At 40.2% G+C, this 23,653-nt stretch overlaps 2 protein-coding genes across 3 annotated transcripts in view; both read right to left on the reverse strand.

The window, feature by feature from the left end:
- Positions 1-8,560: 8,560 nt before the first annotated feature.
- LOC117305442 (mucin-7-like) lies at positions 8,561-9,490 on the reverse strand. Its single transcript, XM_033790311.1, has one exon. The coding sequence runs from the start codon at positions 9,488-9,490 to the stop codon at positions 8,561-8,563; it is 930 nt and encodes a 309-aa protein (XP_033646202.1).
- A 2,254-nt stretch (positions 9,491-11,744) lies between these two features.
- Positions 11,745-23,653, reverse strand: part of LOC117305043 (myelin regulatory factor-like protein) — a 32,110-nt gene continuing 20,201 nt past the window's right edge. Inside the window, exons 17-24 of one of the 2 annotated variants that reach the window (XM_033789749.1) lie at positions 22,325-22,431; positions 19,787-19,906; positions 18,420-18,533; positions 17,730-17,790; positions 16,475-16,549; positions 15,201-15,300; positions 14,070-14,150; positions 11,745-12,514 (exon numbers count right to left, since the gene is read on the reverse strand). In XM_033789749.1, the coding sequence (XP_033645640.1) occupies positions 12,428-12,514; positions 14,070-14,150; positions 15,201-15,300; positions 16,475-16,549; positions 17,730-17,790; positions 18,420-18,533; positions 19,787-19,906; positions 22,325-22,431 (745 nt within the window). In that variant the 3' untranslated portion in view covers positions 11,745-12,427. Of the gene's footprint in view, positions 12,515-14,069; positions 14,151-15,200; positions 15,301-16,474; positions 16,550-17,729; positions 17,791-18,419; positions 18,534-19,786; positions 19,907-22,324; positions 22,435-23,653 lie in introns of both variants that reach the window. The other variant, XM_033789748.1, reaches the window with a different exon arrangement.

The raw sequence follows: 23,653 nt of genomic DNA on the forward strand, positions 1-23,653 counted from the left end.
TCGGGAGGTGATTTATAACTATTTAGGGATTACCCCCTCACCCAATAATACAATGAGTCATAATTGTTGTCAAGACATGGTGGAAGTAGATAACATCAAATCCTAACTTTTTATCGTTTCTTTTTATCAAACCGGTAGTGTCCTCCTATATGCCAACATGGGAAAACCCTACGTGGCCCCTCAAAATGGATGACTAACAGACACGATAACTAAAATGTGCGTAGAGCTCCGCTTGCATCCCTTATATAAGAACATACATCTACGATCGGTGAATCTGATAATCCATGTTCAAGGACAAACAGGAACGTTGGAATAAAATGATTGTTTCAGATCAGTGGACTTGAGAAAGTTAATGATGGCACGGCAAATGGAATATCCTGTTTTCAAAACTTTTAAGTGGCAGTTTAATACAAGCCCTCTTCTGTTCAAAATCTGCCAATCATTCTAAAATGTCGCCGCAGCAAAACATAGGGTGCGTTCGTTTAGCTGCCCTGGGTCTACCCCGGTGTGTAGCGGTTTTTTTCCCCAGGACTAACGTGGGTAATTATCTGCACACGTTTGTCCTGGAAAGAAAAAACGCCACACAACGGGTTCCGAGACTTGTGAATAACGCCAGAGACCGGCCTCCAGTCGGCGTGTACATTGACCTACATTCATAGAGATATAGAGATACGCAGTCGAACGCTTTGGCGGACGTGATAGGAGTGTACTGTTTGGGCATCGCTCATGTCGCTACACGTTTATCCAATGATATCATTGTGTTAAATGAAATCACTGGATCTGAGTAGCAGGTGTCTGTCTTTATCGTTGCTTCTTCCATTAGAATACATTGTAAGGCAATAATTTGAAGAAGAACTGAGATTCAGTTTGAGATTGCTTGTCTAGTCTTGACGTCACACTTCCTCCCCGGGCTCATACATGGCTTGGACATCAGCCAATGATCTCCGACCCCCACACACCCCGACTAACACAATCACACACTCCTTTAATTTAACGACAAATATTAACAAGTACAGAACTATCTGGACGATTTTGTGCTGTCAAGTTCAAAATGTGACTCATAATACTAATGTGTCCATTCAATTTCAATCTTCAAAAGAAAGATTTCATTCTGAAATGACTTCAAAGAAATAGCATTTGATTTAGGTACTTGCACTTGACAATTAGTTTTTGATAAAACACTGAGTATACCCTGCCTTTAAAGATGGAGTACAAAGTTTGTGAAAGAGTTAACGAACTACCATCCTCCAGTTTTTCAAAAGCATGTCATACAGTCGATCTATGTGATATGAAGGTTCGTTGAAAAGTAAAAAAATAACCTTGATGCTTTTCTGCCTCCGAAAGTGTTTTCTCTTAAAAACACTATTGGTAATTGTCAGAGACCAGTCTTCACAGTTGGTGTTTCTCAACATATGCATACAATAACAAACCTGTGAAAAATTTGAGCCCAATTGGTCGTCGAAGTTGCGAGATAATATAAAAATGAAAGAAAAAAACACCCTTGCCATACGTCGTTGTGTGCTTTTAGATGCTTGATTTCGAAACCTCAAATTCTAACTTGAGGTCTCGAAATCAAATTCGTGGAAAATTACTTCTTTCTCGTCAGTTTATTAACTTGTGGCAGAAATTACACCATGCCTATTTTACAATACAACAATGGAAATAAATCTAGACCCGAAATCATACCAGACAAAATATTTCCATGATCGCATCAGTTCTCGAGATGTCAAAATGAACTTGTCAATCCCTCTACAGTTTCCTACACCCAGCACTATGTTTGCATATACTCATTCATTGTTACACCAACACTGTACCACTATAATTGGCGAATGTCGTCTGGAATCAATAAATGTCACAAAGTTGTTGATTTCTAATTAGTTCAGTGACACTTGCACCTGTGCCAATCATAATACAGTTATTGACACCTCTATATGTGTATTAATAAGAGTTAATTAGTAACGTCATAATTTAAAAATTTTTTTTTTTTAAAGACTTAAAGGCATTGGACACTATTGGTATACTCAAAATAGTTTTTAGCATAAAAACATACTTGGTAATACACAATTTGACATTGAGGCGTTGGTTAGGGTCAGAGGGACAGTTGAGAGGGGTGGGTGTGCTCGATTTCGTTTTTTTAATTTTGGAGACCAGGGGAATTTCTTTTCAAAGAATTCAATGTGCAAAATAATTTGTTTAGTGGCTTATAACATTTAGGCGTTTGCTAACTCCTCTTTCAATGTCATGATGTAAATGGTATTATGTATATTTTAAAGACAGTGGCAATACTGGTAATTGTCAAAAAATAGTATTCACAGTTGGTTTATCTCAACATGTGCATAAAACAACGAACCTGTGAAAATTTGAGCTCAATCGGTCGTCGAAGTTCCGAGATATAATGAAAGAAAAAAACACCCTTGTCACACAAAGTTGTGTGCTTTCAGATTCTTGATTTCGAGACCTCAAATTCTAAATCTGAGGTCTCGAAATCAAATTCGTGGAAAATTACTTCTTTCTCGAAAACTTCGTTACTTCAGAGGGAGCTGTTTCTCACAATGTTTTATACTATCAACCTCTCCCCATTACTCGTTACCAAGTAAGGTTTTATGCTAATAATTATTTAGAGTAATTACCAATAGCTTCCCAAGGGTGATGGGGGTTTGTTCCTTTTGGAATAAAACACGAAATCAATCAATTAATCATGGATGAAGCGGGAAAGCTTATTCACATTGTTTCAGAGTGGGATATTATTAATCATCTAGGGACGCATGGTAATTAAGGGTGTAGAACCCGGAAGTTACAAACACGACATGAATGGGGGGCTAAAAGTGGCCCACTTCCCACATCGACCCCAGCCCTTGTGACACCCAAATCAACCAAAATAGAGTGGAAACAACAAATTTCGGGACCCCTCACTTCTGGCCTTCAACTTGGCCCCCCCCCCCAATCAATCTTAAACTGGACAATTTTTCTAACGCTTCATTTGCAGTAGATTTGTGAAGGAATTAAAAAGCACAATTTTGTAACTGTTTACAATTGTCGCTTATAAAATTTGAATATCCGAATAAAGCCCGGTTCATACTTCCTGCGAATGCAAATGCGAAGCGAATGTTGACGTCACAAATTCGCAACGAATAATTCGCAGCAGTTCAACTTTGCTGTACTCACTTGCGAATATCGCTGCGAAAAGAGGGTTGTGACGTCAAATTCACGGCCCTTTATGGCCCTTTACGAAGCCACGACGTCGGCTTTGGATTCGGCATCAGGCTCCGTCTTCTCGTCTGACGCCCTGAGCGCGTATACGCAAAGCACGCGCCCGTTCTCAGAACAACCGCGGGGCCAAGTTAGCCAGAGCCGAATCTGGACTGGCCACCAGAGCCGTGAATTCAATGGGCCATGGTGCATGATGGTGACCAATGGGTTTAGAAGCAAGGGTTGGGTTTGTGCAACAATACTGATTCTTTAAACAATGGAAGTTCATTCTTAGGAGGCTGCATGGGGGGTGGTGAGTGGGGGAAGTCATTGGAATTAATAGTAGTGGTCTCCCTTTATTCAAACAGACAAACAGAAGTAATTGGTAAAACCCTATAAGTACCGGATACACCAGAACAAATGGGAATTGTTGCAGACCTATGCTTTACGAAACAGCCTAGTTGAATGCGAACCTGACAGCCAAAAGTTAATTCAAAATGCAGCGACTAACAAATCATAAGCATTTAAAAAATGGCCTCACGTTTCGACACTTTAGAGTCTTTTTCAATGACTAAAAATGGATCTGTATTTTAGCATAAAACAAATAGTTAACACCATGTTGAACAGGGTGTGTTTTTTTGCAATGACGTAGCGCGCAGGATTAGCCAATGAGCTACTGCCATTGAGGGCCCCTACTCAAATGACGTCAGGTGCACAAACTCTCAGCTTAATAATTGAAATGCCCAGCCACAACGTGCTCAAAAGCACAGACTGACAAAACAAAAACCCCAAAGGAATTGCATTTTACTTGCTTGATCGAAAATCGGAGAATTTCCACTTGGTTGAACCATGTAGGAATAAATTTATTCCTCCATGGTTGAACTGGAGATTTTACCTGTTGGTTTTTACGCTGTGTTGGTTTCAAACGAAAGCGACGAATGCCTAACGGATGTCGTCCTTTTTTAAAGGTGTTGCTTCTGTTTTGGCAACACAAATAGTCCCCACAAAAGACAAGTCACTGTAACCCTTCAACACCCATTGACAACTCATGTTTTGAAAACTCAGGGGATTAGTCTGGAAAGTAAACCAAAAGCCAGCCTTCGAAATCACTGGAACAGAAAATTTAACAAAATATTTGCTCGCCACGGTGTTTTTTGGTTGGGTGCGGTTTAACAAAAGCACGACGTGCGGTTTTGAAACTGTTTCGGAAATGGTAACTTGCGGACAGAAATGTTGTGAACAAGGTGGAATGTTTTCGTAATACTGCCACGCGTCAAGGACGAACCATGTGGTTTCTCTATGGTGGTACTCACCTCTTCCAACCGCGTAGAATGACAATTAATGATCACCCAAGGAAAGTGCACTGGTTACGGCAGGGTTGGTGGACTCGAGAGGGTCGACTCCGCACGTACGGGTGGTCGGACATTTTCACGAACCAGAACAAATCATTCGTATCTAAACAGAAAATGTACATCTACTTTCCCCTCGTCGTAGCTGGTGTGTTAATTGAGCAGGCATATATAATATTATTTGTAAGAAAACAACAATTTGAAAAGGTCTGTATACGTTTGGTAACAATCTGAATATTAATAAGGGAATCAATGTGTGGAGAAGAGGTTTTCAACTAGTGGTTTAAACCCCAACGAGGCCTGCCGTCGATTTCACAAAGAGTTAGGACTCGTCTTATCTCAAGTTAGGACGAGTAACTCTTCCTAACTTAGGATTAATCTTAAGGTCTGCATGTTACAGTGCAGGTTTGGGACTCGTCCTAAGTCCTAAGATTAGTCTTAAGTTAGGAAGAGTTTTGTGAACTCGACGGCAGGTTCTTGATAATTTTACCGAGACGAAGTCGAGGTAAATTATCAAGAACCAGGCCTCGGCGGGTTTAAACCACTAGTTGCACTTTGATTCCCATTCATAAATACCTTTTCGGTCAAAAAACATCAACATTTTTGGTCAAAAAGTAAAATAAATGCAAAAATTATAATTGTTCAATGATTTCTTTCAACAATGGTAAATCCCTCCGCCGCCCTCGGGTAAACAACTCCTTATAAGGGAATGCTGTGGGCGTCGCGCGTATCGCGTAATGTGATGGCACAACTGTCTTGGCCAATGCTCTCGACCAATAGGAATGAAAAAACTGTCAAACTCGCGTGTCACGCCCATGTTTCAACACTTTTTCACTGGTCATAAACAAAGGTTACACACCCACGTGACGCGCTCTCCACCATTAGGAATAGCGAAACTGTCTGAGGTACTTATGAATGACAATTTATAACCTTACAGCAGATTTGCCCAGTCAAATGCATGCATCTGAGAATGTTTTCACTTTGAGAAACCGTAGAACTAAATTTGAATCCGACAAGGCGTTACGGACATAAACGTTTTTCAGATTGTCTATGAAACGATTTTCTTATGTCTATACTTAGGCCTACAATTATCAAGTTATTATACGCAAGCAAGATTTCAAATTAAAAGCTGTCAAATTGATGTCTAATAAAATAGAATAAAAATATATAAAGCAGGTCAGATAATGAGGGGTCAATGATGACCGGTCACCATCCATATCCGATTTATTAAATCAGGGTGAAACTTTCTCGTAATTGGTGATTTATGGTCTCTCTGTGGTATATTGGGCCAATAATAATGAGCGTCAGGAAGGAACTGAAAAATAACGTTTTGAATCTAAAGCGACCTCAGGTAGTAATTACGTTTTAATTAAATTCATAACTGGAAATATCCATATGCTAAATGCTGACCTAACAATGTTGACCTATTACAACATTGACCCTTCCTTAAAGGAACTGGACACCTTTGGTAATTGTAAATGGTCACTTGGTGTATTCTAACATAATGCATAACATATCAAATCTGGACATTTTTGACTCAATTGGACATCGAAGTTGCAAGAGAATAATACAAGAAAAACCATTGTTGTTAAAGTGTGTGCTTTCCAGATGCATAATAAAAGGCTTTAGGCCTGCAGTCTTTTATTGTTTGAGTTAGAAGTTCTCAAAAACTTTGTACGTTACCGTCAGAGGGAGCCGTTTCTCAAAATGTTTTATACTATCAACAGCTCTCCGTTAGTCGTTACCAAGTAAGTTTTAATGCTAAAAATTATTTTGAGTGACTACCAATAGCCTCCAGTGCCTTTAAAACTCAAGCGCCTTCAGGTAGTATAATTACGTTATCAATTTCACTCATAACTGAATATCTCCTTATGCTAAATGACGTTGACCAAACAGTGTTGACCTGTCCTTAACTGTTGACCTCGAGTTTGTTTTTATTAATCATTCTATTTTATATGGGTTTTCCCGCCCAATTTCACCAAAAACATCATTTCAGTTTCATCATGGGGGAAGGGTAATTCCTTCCAGATGCTGGATTTCAAGACCTCAAATTCTAAATCTGAGGTCTCGAAAATAAAATTAATTCTTTCTCGAAAACTACTCCACTTCAGAGGGAGCCGTTTCTCACACTACTACCAAATTTTCTTCCTTGATAAAAACAGGATTACCAACTAAATTTCTACTTGATTTTCAGGATGAGCAAACAACAGCTAAAAACCAGTAACAAGCAATATGCAACAAATGGAAATCTGGTTGGAAATCCTGTTTTTATCAAGAAAGAAATTTCATGCTAAGCAAATTTGTGTGCTTAGCAGCTCTATGATATTGGGCCCTGGGGGTGTAAAGAGTGGTCGGGGGGGGGGGGGGTGGGGGCTGACAGGTCCTAGATAAAACAAGCAAAGACTAGGTAAATTCAACCTCGTGGATTAAAATCCTTGAACCAGACATTCTGTCCCCACCAGTGTTTGATGTATACAGTCAAGTTAATAGGTCTTAATGTTAATCCTGTTGCGAATTTAGGCGCAAATATTGGCAGTAGTCAATAGAAATCGACAGACAGTCCCATTGGTTGAGGGGTTTTTGTATAACATTTTTTTTGCCATGACAGGAATCCTTAATCATTGCATGGCATGCTTAATGTGAATTAAGATGTATGGAGAAGTTTCAGCTTCAGTAGTCATCAATTTCTTTTTAGGGAAAAAAACATGAAAATCACGAGCGATGTTTTCAGGGGAGTCGCGTTATATTGACATGCAAAAAGTAATTATCGTCATTTCTTCCTTCGTGGTCTCACCGAGGAGAAAATTATGTTCGTGAAATTGTGTTAGTCATTTCTTAAAAACTACAGTACCTCAGCAAGTAACATTTAGAGGGAAGCTTTCTACCGTCAATACTTTCAAACTGTGTATAAAAAAGTTTCATGAAAATCTTTGGACATTGTGTTTTGTGTTGTACAATAAGTAGGGGTCTATCCAAGGAGGCCTCGTTTAAGTTTCATGAAAACATGTGGACGTTTGTGTTTTGTGTCCTACAAAAAATACCCATCGGTTTAGGTTTTGTCTGAGACACCCAGACCAAACAGTGTGTCCACCCATTGAGGTAGAATGGTCCACCACATACCTCAAAAATGGCGACGATAATCCGCCACGAACGTTTGTGTACTCTTTGGGTCAAAGCCATCGGAAACAAAATGTCATTTACTCCTAAACCTTTTAAGCGAGTAAACATGCATTGTGGTGAGTGGGAAGTATTCAATTAATACCAGAAGAAGCTTACGGTCATTGACAGGCCATCAACACCATTTGGGAGTCTTAAGTATAAATGCAAATTAACAGAAGATTATAGCTTCGCGTTTGAGTCATGAAAGAAAGAACACAACTTTAAAAATTGACCCTTGACCAAAACAAGAGCTCAAAACATTGTGAGAAACGGCTCCCTCTGAAGTAACGTAGATTTCGAGAAAGATTTTCCACGAATTTGATTTCCAAACCCTAGAATTAGAACTTGAGGTCTCGAAATCAAGCATCTGAAAGCACACAACTTCGTGTAACGATGGTGTCTTTTCTTTCATTATTATCTCGCAAATTCGACGACCAATTGGGCTAAATTTTTCACAGGTTAGTTATGAGAAGATTGGTCTTTGACAAATTACCAATAGTGTCCAGTGTCTTTAAAAATCATAAGAAATTAAAACAACAAAACTCTTTTTCGTTCAACTGACATTGCCTTTAATATGGAAACCCTTGATCTGAAGTACACATATATAGATTGCATAATCAATTTGTTATACTACAAAATACGTAAAAATATATATTTTTGAAGTCAAAAGTGTAATCAGAGTTTAAATTCTATTAAATTTAAAGTATTTTATACGTAAAAATATCTTAAAAGTATGATAGAATTATAAAGAGATGACTACTAAAACCATCAGAAAAAAATGCCACCGATTTAATTTTAAATTAAGGTTAAAATTCATGACATTGTTTATTCCTCTGAAGCTTTTTTTCCAAGAAATTCACCAATCAACAATAATCCATGAGTGGCTTTGCATTGAGGCTGCAGTGCAGGCATAGGGTCAAGTAACAATCGAAAAAACAATCGCGGAAGTAATCTGCAAGGAAACTCATCGTGATGATAATTTTACACCTGGAACATGCCTGGGTTGTGGCATTGGGTGCCTGGGTTGTGGCATTGGGTGCCTGGGTGAAGGAAGTGGGTGCCTGGGTGAAGGAAGTGGGTGCCTGGGTTGTGGCATTGGGTGCTTGGGTTATGGAAGTGGGTACCTGGGTTATGGAAGTGGGTGGTTGGGTTATGGCATTAAGTGCCTGGGTTATGGAAGTGGGTACCTGGGTTGTGGCATTGGGTGCCTGGGTTGTGGCATTGGGTGCCTGGGTTGTGGCATTGGGTGCCTGGGTTATGGCATTGGGTGCCTGGGTTATGGCTTTGGGTGCCTGGGTTATGGCATTGGGTGCCTGGGTTATGGCTTTGGGTGCCTGGGTTATGGCATTGGGTGCCTGGGTTATGGCTTTGGGTGCCTGGGTTGTGGCTTTGGGTGCCTGGGTTATGGCATTGGGTGCCTGGGTTGTGGCATTGGGTGCCTGGGTTGTGGCATTGGGTGCCTGGGTTGTGGCATTGGGTGCCTGGGTTATGGCTTTGGGTGCCTGGGTTATGGCATTGGGTGCCTGGGTTGTGGCATTGGGTGCCTGGGTTGTGGCATTGGGTGCCTGGGTTGTGGCATTGGGTGCCTGGGTTGTGCCATTGGGTGCCTGGGTTGTGGCATTGGGTGCCTGGGTTATGGCATTGGGTGCCTGGGTTGTGGCATTGAGTGCCTGGGTTATGGCATGCATTGGGTACCTGGGTTGTGGCATTGGGTGCCTGGGTTGTGGCTTTGGGTGCCTGGGTTGTGGCATTGGGTGCCTGGGTTGTGGCATTGGGTGCCTGGGTTGTGGCATTGGGTGCCTGCAATATGGAAGTGGGTAACTGGGTTATGGCATTGGGTGCCTTGCTATGTACCAGTCTTGTGTCTTATTTGGGTTTGGAATTTCACATTAAAAGGTAAGACGAGGTAGGAATGAAAAATATAATTTCAGAATTAAATTTTGAATAATCTTTCTGGGGGATAACTATTAAAAATCACTGCACAAAGTTAAGCATCTCATTTATGTTAAGCTGAATTTGCATATCTTAGAAATAAAAAATAATTAAAATGTACATTTAAATCAAACTGCCTCTCAATAAAAGATTCCTTAACATTTTGACTACAAAGATTCCTAAACTACATAAATGTTTTATACCTTTGTTTAGTTTAAAAGTTAAAAGTCTATTTATTTATTTACAATATATGAGCGGATAAGGAATGCCTTGTTTGCACACAATGTGTTCCGAATCAAAACCAAATAAACTATGAACAAATTCGTTTGTGCATACAAGCTTTTTTAGAGTTTTGACAATCATCTTTAAAGTTTTGGACATTTCTTGTGACTGTTAATTGTACAGGCATATTAGTCATTAACTCTTTAGAGACCATAGTGGCCACACAAGGTTAGGCCGTGTCCGAAACGACGACCTCAGCTACAGCTACGTCTAGATCAGCGCGTCTACCAACGTTGAAGAATAGGCAGACGCGCGCGATCTAGCCGTAGCTGTAGCCGAAGTCGTCGTTTCGGACACGGCCTTAATACCAAAACCCCCATAGAAGCAGCAAACAGCTGCAAGGTTTGACCTACTTCCATACACATAGAGGTCAAAGTAAAGGTCAGGTCCAGATATGAAATTTTCCAATGAAGTATATTAGCAATCACAATTTCTTCACACAAAACTAAATTTTCTATTACATGTAATTTCTGTTAACTCTTTCAGTGCCAACGTCAAACTTGTAAAATGTATTTGATGTATTCAGAAATCGCCATTTTCGTACATGAGTAATCTTTTACATGTATTTAAAAAGTGTCATCAATGGTTCCTGTACAACCCATAATAGATATGTCATCACAGGGCAAGGCCGTGTTCACTTTGCAAAGGGCACTTTGAATTGAAAATCTTAGCGTCTATGGGAAACTTTTCAAGAGGCACCAAGGCCAAGACCAGTGGCAACGAAAGACATATCCTCCATGACCCTGTTTTCTTTTGGTACATCCCAAAGTCAATAGTATTATTTATGGAGTGATGATGCCCTCTTGTGATGACAGGCCTGGGATGTACCAATGCAAAACAAATCAGCTAAGATATATTTTGTTTGGTGAGAAAGAAAATACTGAGAAAGAAATATAATTTTTCTTTTTCTTTCTTACCAAAGTTTGGAAAACCTGAAAAAGTTGGACATTTTAGGTTCAGCACGACCAACAAAAAGCAGGCACTGAAAGAGTTGATGAGCAGTGTTTGCATTTTCTGTTTTTGTTAATATTGTGATAATTACATGGTAATGAAAGGGTTAAGTAAATCTACAAATGTAATTATATAAACTGTCACATAATCAATCTGTACTTTCACTTATTTTTGAATAAAATATTTGTGATTGAACAAAGAAAAAACCCGAAATATAGCCTCTCTACATGTACGATGGATTTAAAATATTTTGATTTTGTTCAGTCTCAACTTATTGTGTCAAGGACATTATATTTACAAATTGATAATTAAATGAGAAACTCTTTGATCCGATGTTTACCTCTTAAACACAACTCTCTCAAAAAAAAATATCTCAAAAATTATCATAACAATTTGATGATAAAACTACCCAAAATTTTAAACTACAACTTGATCCTCTTAGAATAAACTCCTTATTTTTATTCCTTAATTAGATTCCGATAAACTCGCATTACAAAATATCTTCAAAATTTTACCTCTTTTATAAAAAAATATTAACATATGCAGTGCAAACTTTGTCTCTGATTCCATTAAACCTTCAAGTCTACGTATGTACATGATTCAGAAGGTAAAGGCACATGAACTGCCCCAGGCAGTTTTTAAATTTGAGAAGTTCCCAGTTTCGTACAAATTTGTTCCTGAGTCACGATATGGCGCAAGGCACGAACGATTTGAATTAAAATGTACGAGCAGAAATGAGCAGGGTACCAGTCACAAATTGTACATGTGATATGGTAGTTTGACTGGTAACCTTAACTGGTAAGCAGAAATTTGTTACCATTTGTCTGCTAAGCAGAAATGAGCAGGATACCAGTCACAAATTGTACATGTGATATGGTAGTTTGGCTGGTATTCTTATTCTGGTAAGCGTTATATTGTTGTGCTTAGCTACTTTTTGTGCTTAAGCAGCTCTATGAAGATGGGCCATGGGGTTGATTTCATGAAGAGTTAAGACTAGCCTTAAGTTTGTTATATCTCCTAGGACTAGTCCAAACTTAGGACAAGTCCTAACTCTTTGGACCGTTGGACCATAAAAAGAAATATTTATTTTTATTGTGCGCCTCTATTAGTGTTGACCAACACTAACAGAACCTCTCTCTGGACAAACTATAGGTGACACCCTATTGTTGCACCATTTCGGATGACTAGAAGCCATAACATGCAAGTACATGTACTGTACATAGTACACAACTGGACACTACATACAGACGACCGAAAGTAAGCTTTTCATGTCTGTGTTCTGATTGGTCCGAGGTGATGTTTGCAAACGGCGGTCACATCACCTCAACACAATCAAACACAGATATGGAAAGCTTGCGTCACTGCACGTTTATCCAATGACATCATTGTATCCTACTGGTTCTGAAAAGCAAGTACCTGTCTTTATCCTTGCGGATAAAGACAGGGGACCAGTCTACTCAAAACCCAGCTCGGAGCGAGGGCGCTGTTGTGTGCTCCCGACGTCATGCGCGTGTATACAGATGTCAATGCTTTTGCCGTTGTGCTAGCCGCAGTACATGTTTTTATTAATGACAAACTCTGTTTCTGACAAAATATAAGTTGTACTGGCTGAAGTCGGTCCCCAATCGCTTGCTGGTGCCACATATACCCTCCTGACAACACACAGAATCAAAGATGTTTAATCCACTGTACCGGGTGTCTCAAAAAAAAACTATACACTTTTGAAATGGCTGCCGAATAAAAAATAAACGATTCTGGGGAAAAAGGTTTTTGTTTATGGATAGCTTATGGTCTCAACCTTCATATGACACCAAAAATTCTGAATGGGTGGGTGAGCACTGCTCACTTTTGTGAAGTGTTTAAAATAAGGCTGCGCAGGAATTAGCCTTCCAATTTGAGAGCTTACAAAATTGAGGGTGATGTAATAATTCATGCTCAAATACGATTAGTTTTGGTTTGCTGAGTGAAGTTTATGGTTTATTAAACCATTTTTTTTTTATATTCATAAGTGAACAGGAAATGCATTTTTGTTCTCGTAGCATTGTAACTTTCCCCGGTAGACTCAGTGGTGTCTTCATGTGAGTCGCGATGGTGTGATGGTACATGTAGCAGTTTCCATGTTACAAACTGGGTTTGTTTTTTAACATCTGTGACTTTTAATAAAAACCTTCATCCCGCATTTCAGTTGTTGTTAGATGAGTTGAACATTTCATTGGTTTTTCTTAATAATCAGATGGGGATTATGTACAAAGATTGTTCAATAATACGGTTTTTTGAAAACAGGAATGTCAAAGATGTTGGCTACTTATTCTTCAGGTTACCCATTGACCTGAAGTAGCCGAAATCTTGGATTGAATTGCGTAAGCTACAAAGGACTTACCTCTCACAAAGGGAAGGCTAATTCCTGCGCAGCCTTATTTTCAACACTTCACAAAAGTGAGCATTGCTCACACAATCATGAATTATTTTCAGACTTTATGGTGTCATGTGAAAGTTGAGTCCATGAACCATCCATACACCTAAACCTTTTCCTCCAGAATCATATACTTTTCATTCGGCAGCCATTTCAAAAGTGTATAGATTTTTTTGAGACACACGGAAGTAATCAATACTTCTTATATAGTGTAATTCAAGAGCTAAAACAAAATCATGTATTTCTGGTATATAAAAATTTCCTGACGTTTTTCCTTAAAAAAAATTGTTGCAAAAAATCTACAAAATTATCAATGTCAGAGCAAATGGTGATGATTATACAGAAACGAACAGTCTCTTAAAGGTGAAAGACACTGGACACTATTGGTAATTGTCACAGAGCATTATTCTCACTCGGTGTATCCGAACATATGTATAAAATAACAAACCTGTGAAAATTTGAGCTCAATTGGTCGTCAAAGTTGCAAGAGAATAATCACCTTTGTTGCACAAAATTTGTTTGCTTTCAGATGCATAATAAAAGGCTTCAGGTATTTTATTAATTGAGTGAGAAATTACCTCTTTTTCAAAAATTACGTTACTTCAGAGGAAGCCGTTTCTCACAATGTTTTATACTATCAAGAGCTCTCCATTGCTCATTAAGAAGTAAGTTTTTATGCTAAAAATTATTTGGAGTAACTACCAATAGTGTCCAGTGCCTTTAAAAAAGGGTTATTCATGTATAGAATCTTTGACAAATTTGCAGACAAAACCCCAAAAGGAAACAGTACTCACCTCCTGGGATGTAGTAACGCGAAATCGAAACGTAGATTTGGCGTAGACTCCCACAGGTATACTCCATCTGTGTACCATACCCTAAAATTACAATTAAAAAAAAAATAAAAATAATAACAACAATATTAATAATAATACATGTAGGTTCCTATTTAGTGCTTGTGTCACTCACGACTAATCAAAACAACCTAAACTACTTACAAAACACAATCAGACATCAGTGACACAATTCTTCAATCCTTTCAGCTTGAATTTTACTATATTGAGCCTGCAGCAAACATTGCCACAATGCATCGTGAGAATTAAAAATAAGTCACGGCTAGAGTCGTTGTCGCGACTATTTGAGGTGGGACTAGTCGAGTAGTAAATTTCATTAGTCTCCCAGGCCTACTGACAATATCCAATGTCCCTGAGCAAGACACTTCACTATAACTGCTTCTCTCCACCCAGGGGTAAATGGGTACCTGTGAGGGTAGAGATGGTTCTTGTGATTGATTAAGCCGAGTAGCGCATATTAATGTTGCACAGGCTGCATACTTCCCACCAGGGAGCTGAGATGAAGGAATGAATTTAAGGCCCCGTTACCAGGGGTTATAATGTTAGAAGCACTTTGAGACGCCCTCCAGGTGTGAAAAGCGCTATTTTTTTTATGCAAGTCGCCTGACACACAATGCCTGAAGGCCACTTCAAGTTGTGGGCTACCAGAGGCCAAACACCAGTGCTTGAATCTGGTGCTCTTAACCGCTCGGCCATGACACTGCCACTGCTATGAGCAAGTTTGAGTGTGCACAATGGTTAACTAAAGGTTGACCGTTTTGACTCGAACCCAGGCTGGTAGACCATTGGTTGACTACTGTGGTCAACCAGCCTCGAGCCCATGATTTCTTCACTGGTCCCAACAGCATGTTCCATTCTAACATGTGTTAAGCGCAGAAGGGAACCAGTGACACTTTAGCGAAAAGGTGGAAGGTTGACTAGACTACCAAACGAGTCGTTCGGGTTAGTACGTGACTGCGCATGTGCAGTGTTAGTCTGTGGTCGACCACTGGTGGACTAAATGTGCGCACTCGAACTTGCTCTATATAAAAAAAAAAATATTATTATTATCCATGGTCCTTAGGTCCAGCTTACCTCACTGAACTCATTATCCTCTGGTTCACCCTCTTCCGCTCCTGGACATGTTTCCTCTAACAACGGCGAACATTTCCACACTCTGACTGAGAACGTCGTGCTGTTAATAAAAGGGTGAAATTTTTTGATTTGATTCAATATAAAATGATTCCTTTAAGGACATTACAGAATTGGTAAGAACAAAACTTGTCTAAGATTACAGATTTGTATAAAACTGACTGAGATGGATTAAGGGATGAAGTATATGGCCAAGTGACCAGGGATTGAGCGCCTTAATATGCCCTTCGGGCTGTGATAAAGCGCTACTATCATTATAATAATATTTATTTACTACTATACTATGGTTCGAATCCCACCCGAGTAAAATGCCTGTGATTTTTTCCACAGGACTCGGGGAAAGTACTGAGTATACAGTGCTACACACATCGGTGTATATGGGTAAAAACCAAAAATTAATATACTTTATCCCGATGCAAATTTAACATCTATTAAATCGTTTGCAGTACCCGCTGCTAAAACATAGGATTCGAACTGCCTCTAGCTACCGGGCAATCTCGGTGGTCTAGTTGGTATGACATTGCTCTAGAATTGCAAGGGTCGTGGGTTCGAATCCCACCCCAGTAAAATGCCTGTGATTTTTTTCACAGGACTCGGGAAAGTACTGAGTATACAGTGCTACACACATCGGTGTATATGGGTAAAACCAAACTTAATATACTATACTAAAGTTGCTACCCCAAGGGTTTTGGGGTTAACAAGTTTCAGTTTTGGAAGAAAATACAGTACAATACAATACAATTATTATATATTTATTATATATAGGAGTTGAGGCATTGCATGGTGGGGTATCAATATACAGCGGCAACACCATGTCTGTATCTACTTGCCAGGTAGAGTTTGTTCTTAGAGAACTGTCTTTCTTAGAGAACTGTCTCCTGATAATGATTAGAGCAAGCTAGTCAAAACGTTGAGACCAATTCAAGAACTGCCTCCGCGGTAGTACAGTTAATCACGATCCTATAAGCTAAAGTAGTAGTCCCAGCCGATTGTTTATACCTTCTGCGCAGGGAGTAGTTAAAAAGCAGAAGTTTCTTTTCAGAACTGAGAAGTCTCCGATAAATGTACTCCGCCGCGTTAGTAGAATAAAGAAAGACAGTTCTCTAAGAACAAACTCTCTGGCAAGTAGAAACACACATGAGGTTACAGCAAACCAAATGTATATACATTTATTATAATTATCATCCATGATATAGCGTCATGTAAACTCTACTCACTTTATGTCAAGCAGGAGACTTTTGAGAGGGACGAACTGCGGAACTATAATGTTGTAGGAGCAGTTTCCATCAGACCTGTTTGGAATTAATAATAATAAAATAGGGCATTTTACAAGGAACTATACAACAAGCAAATAAACAATGGAACCACGAAACGAAACTTGTGACCCGCTCTGTGAAAATGAGTCAGATGAAGGCAATTTGTAATTGAGTTATATGCATGGCTGGAAAGAACACATCAGCAGCAGCAATTTGGTGTGTGTCTAAGCTTTGGGGTGTATCGCGTTGCTGAGTTACTCCCGTTTGAAATTAGCCACTACACCATTTTTTTTTTTAAACGAATTACAAGAAAAATGATATTTTAAACTACCATTGTGTGCAAAAAGATACAAATTAGACATAAGTATGATCACAAAGAAATTGTTGTATTCATAGCTTTATTGCCTAAAAGCAAGTGTTCTAAAGGTTAACCATGCAACTAAAGATCTTAAAAAAAAAAAAAATACACATTAAACTGTCCATAACTTAATATTGCATTGGGCGACATGTGACTCATTTTCACACAGAGTGGGTCGCATTTGAGGAGGGAGATGGTTCTAAAGGCGTGGAGCGTGTGCGTAAAAAGCACGATCCCAGGCTGGTAAGCAGAGACATGAAATTTGGTCTAGATTTCATTGAGCTTATTGCTCTTTGGACCCACCTGGGCCCAATTTCATAAAGCTGATTCCCGGTAAGCAAATTTTTGTGCTTACTGTAGCAAAAAATGTAGGTAAGCATAAATGTATTTCACTGTGATTTCTCAAGTTAGCAGACGAATTCTTGACACGCATGAATGTTCACCATGGATTTGCATTGTTACGTCACTCATGAGCTAACTGCGGGTTAGTGAGCATTTACCCTTGCTTTCGGTAAACAGCTTCATGAAATAAAAAATCTGCTAAGGGACGCTCTTTAAGCACAAAACAGCTGCTTACATCTTTTACAAAAATTGGCCTAGGTGTTTGCATAAAGGGTGCGTTCGATTAGATTCCCCGGGTCAACCCGATCTGCCCCCGATACGTTCGAATACCTTTGGCGTCATTCCAGGGGCTCACCCGGGTCAGCCCCAAGTGCCCTGCTTGTGGAGTGGGTCACTTGACGTCACCACGAGAGGGCGAGTGATTGTTCTATTAGCTCTTGTCAGGGGCTCACCCGAATGAGCAACGCAGGGTCGACACAGGGAAGCTAATCGAACGCACCCATAGACAGTACTTACCCACACTTTGTGTGGTTCATGACGTTTAGCCCTTCAACCATAATACTGGAAACAGACAAACCTGTCAAAAAAGAAAAACACAGAAAATCATATTGATGTTAGGACTAAACTTCATCCAAACGAGAACAAATCTTTTCTAAAAAACGTACCTCTCCAACTCAGTGTCTGCCTGCATACGAAACAGACATGATCGGATTCGTTGAAGGATGTCCCATCTACGGGCGACATTATCCAATTGCGTGTGACGGGGTCCATGAATTTTGTACACCCAAGGGGGCAAATGGCACCCAAGGGGGCAAATGGCACCCAAGGGGGCAAATGGCACCCAAGGGGGCAAATGGCACCCAAGGGGGGCAAATGGCACCCAAGGGGGCAAATGGCACTCGAGGCGGACAATGTAATAAATAAATAAAGTAAAAACGCACCTATCCGAGAAGCTTTTTCAGCCGAGAGTCATTATCTAAGATAGTGATATGCAATGCCCCCTTGACACCATTGGCGCAATTTCCCAATAGGGTTTGTGCACAGTTCTGCAGTTTTAGCCAAGTGAGGGAGCTATTTTCCATAGCCGCCGATGACGTCACGAGTCCTTTCTTGCGCGGGTTTGTTTGACCTCACATTTTAAAGAATTTTAGCTTGGAGTGTTTCTGAGAAAAACCAATAAGTGAATATTGTTTTATGTTTACATACTTGGTAATATATTGTTGTCCATGGTGAGACCTCGCTTCTCCCTTTTGCGTTGAACTTGAGGTTCAGTTGGAGCCACTTCATCTGCGCTGCTGCTATAGCTCATTCCAGAGGAATCTACAGAGAAAAGTAATAATAATAACAAGATGAAAATATCCATTTTCAGTTGCAGGCCCTAGGATGTGAAATTCCCTTCCAAACTCAACCAGAAGTTCTAGCTCTGTTACCATGTTCAAAAGGTCTCTGAAAACATTCTTTTTCAATCAGTAAATCTCGCTTGGCTTGGCCTGGGTTTTTGTCAAAGAGAGACCGGCCTTTCGCAGGACTTTCTTGGCTAAATGCTGCAAGCTTTGCCTAGTCGTTGTTTTCTTCATGGTTTTTGATTGCATTCCCTTTTTTGTTTTTTCCTGTCATTCTCTGAGCGCTTTGTAACCTTAGGAAAAGGGGCTAAATAGATAGTATTATTATTATTATTAATATTATCCAAAACATTGATATTATCCACTACCGCAGGTAGATGTGCGGGGGTTCGGGAGACATCTCAGTTCTAAAAGGCAGGACAGTTCTTTTCAGAACTGAGAAGTGTCCCGAACCCCCGAACATCTACTCCGCAGTAGTAAAATACAGCAAGACAGTTCTCTAAAGAACAAACTCTACCTGGCAAGTAGATACACACAAGGTGTTACCGCAAACCAAATATATAAGAACTTTGTTATTTCTTATTTAGCTGTAAAACAATATCTTTCAAGGAGAAAATGGCGTTTGTAAAAAATGGCCGAAGAACGACAACTTTCTGTTCCTGTAAGAATGTGTGCTGCACGATTGAGTGGTCGAACAAATCGGGTCACCAGCGGTTGTTTATGTCCACTTGCGGTCGGTGACATAAAAAAAGGCGATGAGAAGTGATCGGCAGGCAGCCCGCAACGACCAGCAGCGCATGTCGCCTCTATCTGCCAGCTTGGTCGTTTCCCTGCTGGCTGGCCCGGGTATTTGGAAACGAAAGGGTTAATGATGGGGACATCTCGCCGTAAGCTTGGGCGATATCGATTTATTTTATTCACGATATATCGCCAACATTATATCGCGATATTCGATATAATCGCGATTAATTAAATTTGACATCATCAGTCTTCAAACTCCAAGTGAAAGTTGTAGAAGAGACAGTCATAGCATAAGAGAGGTGTTCTAATGACCTATTCTTCTGGTTTTACTCCAAACCTATGGGGTGCAAGATGTCTCAGCTAGCAAATACATCGCGATATTTAATCCGATATCAAAATCGTTTCCAAATTAATATCGCGATATTCGATAATATCGTGATATCGCCCAAGCTTATCTAGCCGTAGCCGTAAAGATGGAAACAGCCTTACCTGGTGGTGAGGAATCACTCTTATGAGTATTGCTTGGGCTCATCACTGAACAGCAGAACTGGCATCCTGGCTCACTACATTCATCATCGTCACTAGAATCAGAATCAGACGGGAAAAATGCTGCGAACAAAGAAAACAAATGTTGTTAAGTACCTTCATTCCTTCTAAATGTTGATCGACCTTTCCATAAGCCTTTTTGAGAATTGGCGGACACAATGCTACAACACTATTAGGTTTGGGTAAATTTGTCTGTATTCACCCAAACCAAAGAGTACACTCCTATCACGTCCACCAAAGAGCGGCCATACCTCAAAAAGGCTGTTGATTAAAATGAAATGCATGGGCAAATACAGAGTAACAGACTAGTCTGCCCATTGCGTTGTGCTGCATTTGGACCGAAATCCACGACCGTCTAAACCTCGTGACCAAAGAAAACTGGTCCCCCATGTTTCAGCTCTCTCATTCAACAGATCAGACCAGGGGCAGTGATGGTGTAGACACAAGAAAACTGTTCCCCCTATGTTTCAACTCTCTCATTAAACAGCTCAGACCAGGGGCAGTGATGGTGTAGACACAAGAAAACTGTTCCCCCTATGTTTCAACTCTCTCATTAAACAGCTCAGACCAGGGGCAGACCAAAGAAAACTGTTCCCCCTATGTTCCAACTCTCTCATTAAACAGCTCAGACCAGGGGCAGTGATGGTGTAGACACAAGAAAACTGTTCCCCCTATGTTTCAACTCTCTCATTAAACAGCTCAGACCAGGGGCAGTGATGGTGTAGACACAAGAAAACTGTTCCCCCTATGTTTCAACTCTCTCATTAAACAGCTCAGACCAGGGGCAGACCAAAGAAAACTGTCCCCCTATGTTTCAACTCTCTCATTAAACAGCTTAGACCAGGGGCAGTGATGGTGTAGACACAAGAAAACTGTTCCCCCTATGTTTCAACTCTCTCATTAAACAGCTCAGACCAGGGGCAGTGATGGTGTAGACACAAGAAAACTGTTCCCCCTATGTTTCAACTCTCTCATTAAACAGCTCAGACCAGGGGCAGACCAAAGAAAACTGTTCCCCCTATGTTCCAACTCTCTCATTAAACAGCTCAGACCAGGGGCAGTGATGGTGTAGACACAAGAAAACTGTTCCCCCTATGTTCCAACTCTCTCATTAAACAGCTCAGACCAGGGGCAGTGATGGTGTAAACACAAGAAAACTGTTCCCCCTATGTTCCAACTCTCTCATTAAACAGCTCAGACCAGGGGCAGTGATGGTGTAGACACAAGAAAACTGTTCCCCCTATGTTCCAACTCTCTCATTAAACAGCTCAGACCAGGGGCAGTGATGGTGTAGACACAAGAAAACTGTTCCCCCTATGTTCCAACTCTCTCATTAAACAGCTCAGACCAGGGGCAGTGATGGTGTAATTGGCTTTAATCCAATGTTACAACCTTTCTGTTGTTGATAACTTCACTACTGCGGAGCGAGCTCTTAACGGGACTCAACGCTTCAACTAGCTTGCTCTAGTCGTCGTCTGATTTTCTACCTCTGCCCAGGGCCCATTTTCATAGAGCTGCTTAACGGTCGATTTTGTGCTTAACGGGTGCACCTAGCAAGTTTTTCATTTCATAGCCTTGCTTAAGCACGGTTTTTTGCTTAAAACGGCGAGGCAAGCAAGCAAAAAGGGTCCTTAAAGCCCCATTGCTTTAAGCACCCTGTTTAAGCGCCGGGCCCAGTTTCAAAGAGCTGCATCCCGTAAAGGTCGATTTTGTGCTTAACGGGCGCACCTAGCAAATTGTTCATTTCATACCCTTGCTTAAGCAAGGTTTTTTTGCTTACATAGGTAAGCAAACAAAAAGGGTCCTTAAAGCCTCTATTTTGCTTAAGCACCCTATTCACACAGCGCATAGTGCAACACTCATTGCAAACGATGTTATTGTGCCGGCACAGCGGTGATTGTACGTGCGTTTGTATGGTAGGTGTAGCAAATAAACTAGTGTCTAAAAAGCTTCAGAATCATGTTGTACAATGTATTATCTTCTTGTTTACTTTCAAGTTAGTGTGTAAACCTTTCGAGGGGCACTTTGAACCATTACAAATAATACATATCAGACACAGAAGGTGATGATTTTTTTTATCGCCACTCGAGTGCACTCCGCATTTATTTCGCCCGCCATTTTGTCAGCACCTTCTTCTTTTTCGCTTAAGCAAACGATCTAAAATGTTTAAGCTTAAGCTCGTATACGTTTAGCATGGAATCCGAATGGTTTTAAGCAATTATTTTTGCCCTGTTAAGCGAAAATATTTGCTTACCGTTAAGCAGCTCTATGAAATTGGGCCCAGGTAGTAGTAAAAAAAAAATCAGGCCAGTTCTTTCAGAACTGAGAAGTCTCCTGAACATCCGATAAATCTACTCCGCAGTAGTAGAATATAAAAGCAAGACAGTTCTCTAAGAACAAACTCTACCTGGCAAGTAGACACAGACATGGTGTTACCGCAAACCAAATATATTAACAACAGGTTTTCTTTGGGCAACTCACCAGGAGGCATGGTTATGGGTTTGTCTGTGTTGTCGAAATCAGCTTCGCTTGGTCCGTTTCTGCTTAGTTCCGGGCTGGAGGACGAGGTCGACAGTCCTGTAGGATTACTACTGCAATAAAGTGCATTGATTAATTGCTAATTTCCAATTGATTGATTATTAATTTCCAATTGATTGATCATTAACTTTCAATTGGTTGATTATTCAATTCCAATTGATTAATTATTAATTTCCAATTGATTGACTATTAATTTCCAATTGATTGATTACTAATTTCCAATTGATTGATTACTAGTTTCCTATTGATTGGTGATTAATTACTAATTGATTATTAATTTCCAATTGATTGATTATTAATTTCCAATTGATTGATTACTTATTTCCAATTGATTGCAGGCCTCAAATTTCCCGGCGTCCATGGCCGCCGGTGCCCTTCAAACTGGCCGTGGTGCCCCGAGAAAATCGGACATTTTCGCGGCCAAAAAGGCCGTGCTTTTTTTCTCCGATGGCCGCCGTGCCCTTTTTGAGATCAAAATTTATGTTTTGATGCCGTCCATCCGTCTGTAGAGCACACAAAATCAGCAACTTACATGTACATCACATAATACACGCACACACAGAGCGCGGTCGGTTGAATGCTCATCATACGGAATTGAAACGGACGGCAGCAGTGCATGTGTGTGTGCACGATGCAGAACGACAGACGTGCATCATATAGACACTTAGTACTCGTCGGAGTTTATACACGGGCCGGATGTACTTGCAACGACCATTTGAGAACAATCGCACTGGTACTCATCTTGCAACACGCGTACCCACGCATGGTTGTCCATGATGGGTACCAGCTAATCACAATTTCGGTTCCATTTGAGGTTGGGCGCCCGCCTATTCCACTGGTACTGTGCTTGTTCACTGGTACTTGTACATGTTTGTGCGCGTGGGCCATGTTACGTAAATCACGCATCATGTACATGTACATGAAAGGTACATGTAAGGTACATGTACGTCCGTTGAATAAATCTCTGTCTGTGCACAAGTGACAGCTCATTGTCGTCCGGCCGTCGCAACAAAATCTCCGCTGCACACAGTCAAGTGACAGTTCATTGTTAACGTCTGGCCATCGCAAAAAAAAAATGGATGCATACTTTTACTTCCCATTAGTCAATAAAATTAAACACATTTAAAAACAATTGATGTTGTTGGGTAAAGGAAAGCAAAAGTAATGAAATGGTTCATTAAAATAGCCTTCATGGACCTGAACAGAAATTTTTTCATGATCTTTATTTTTTTATGGCCTTGATGCCCTTTTTGAAATTTTAAGTTGGCCTTG

Source organism: Asterias rubens, chromosome 22 (genome assembly GCF_902459465.1).
Source record: "Asterias rubens chromosome 22, eAstRub1.3, whole genome shotgun sequence".
Classification (NCBI taxonomy): Eukaryota; Metazoa; Echinodermata; class Asteroidea; order Forcipulatida; family Asteriidae; genus Asterias; species Asterias rubens.

Excerpts from the sequence above, each read along its gene's own strand:
- LOC117305442 (XM_033790311.1), bottom strand. The coding sequence starts at position 9,490 with ATGCCACAACCCAGGCACCCAATGCCACAACCCAGGCACCCAATGCCA.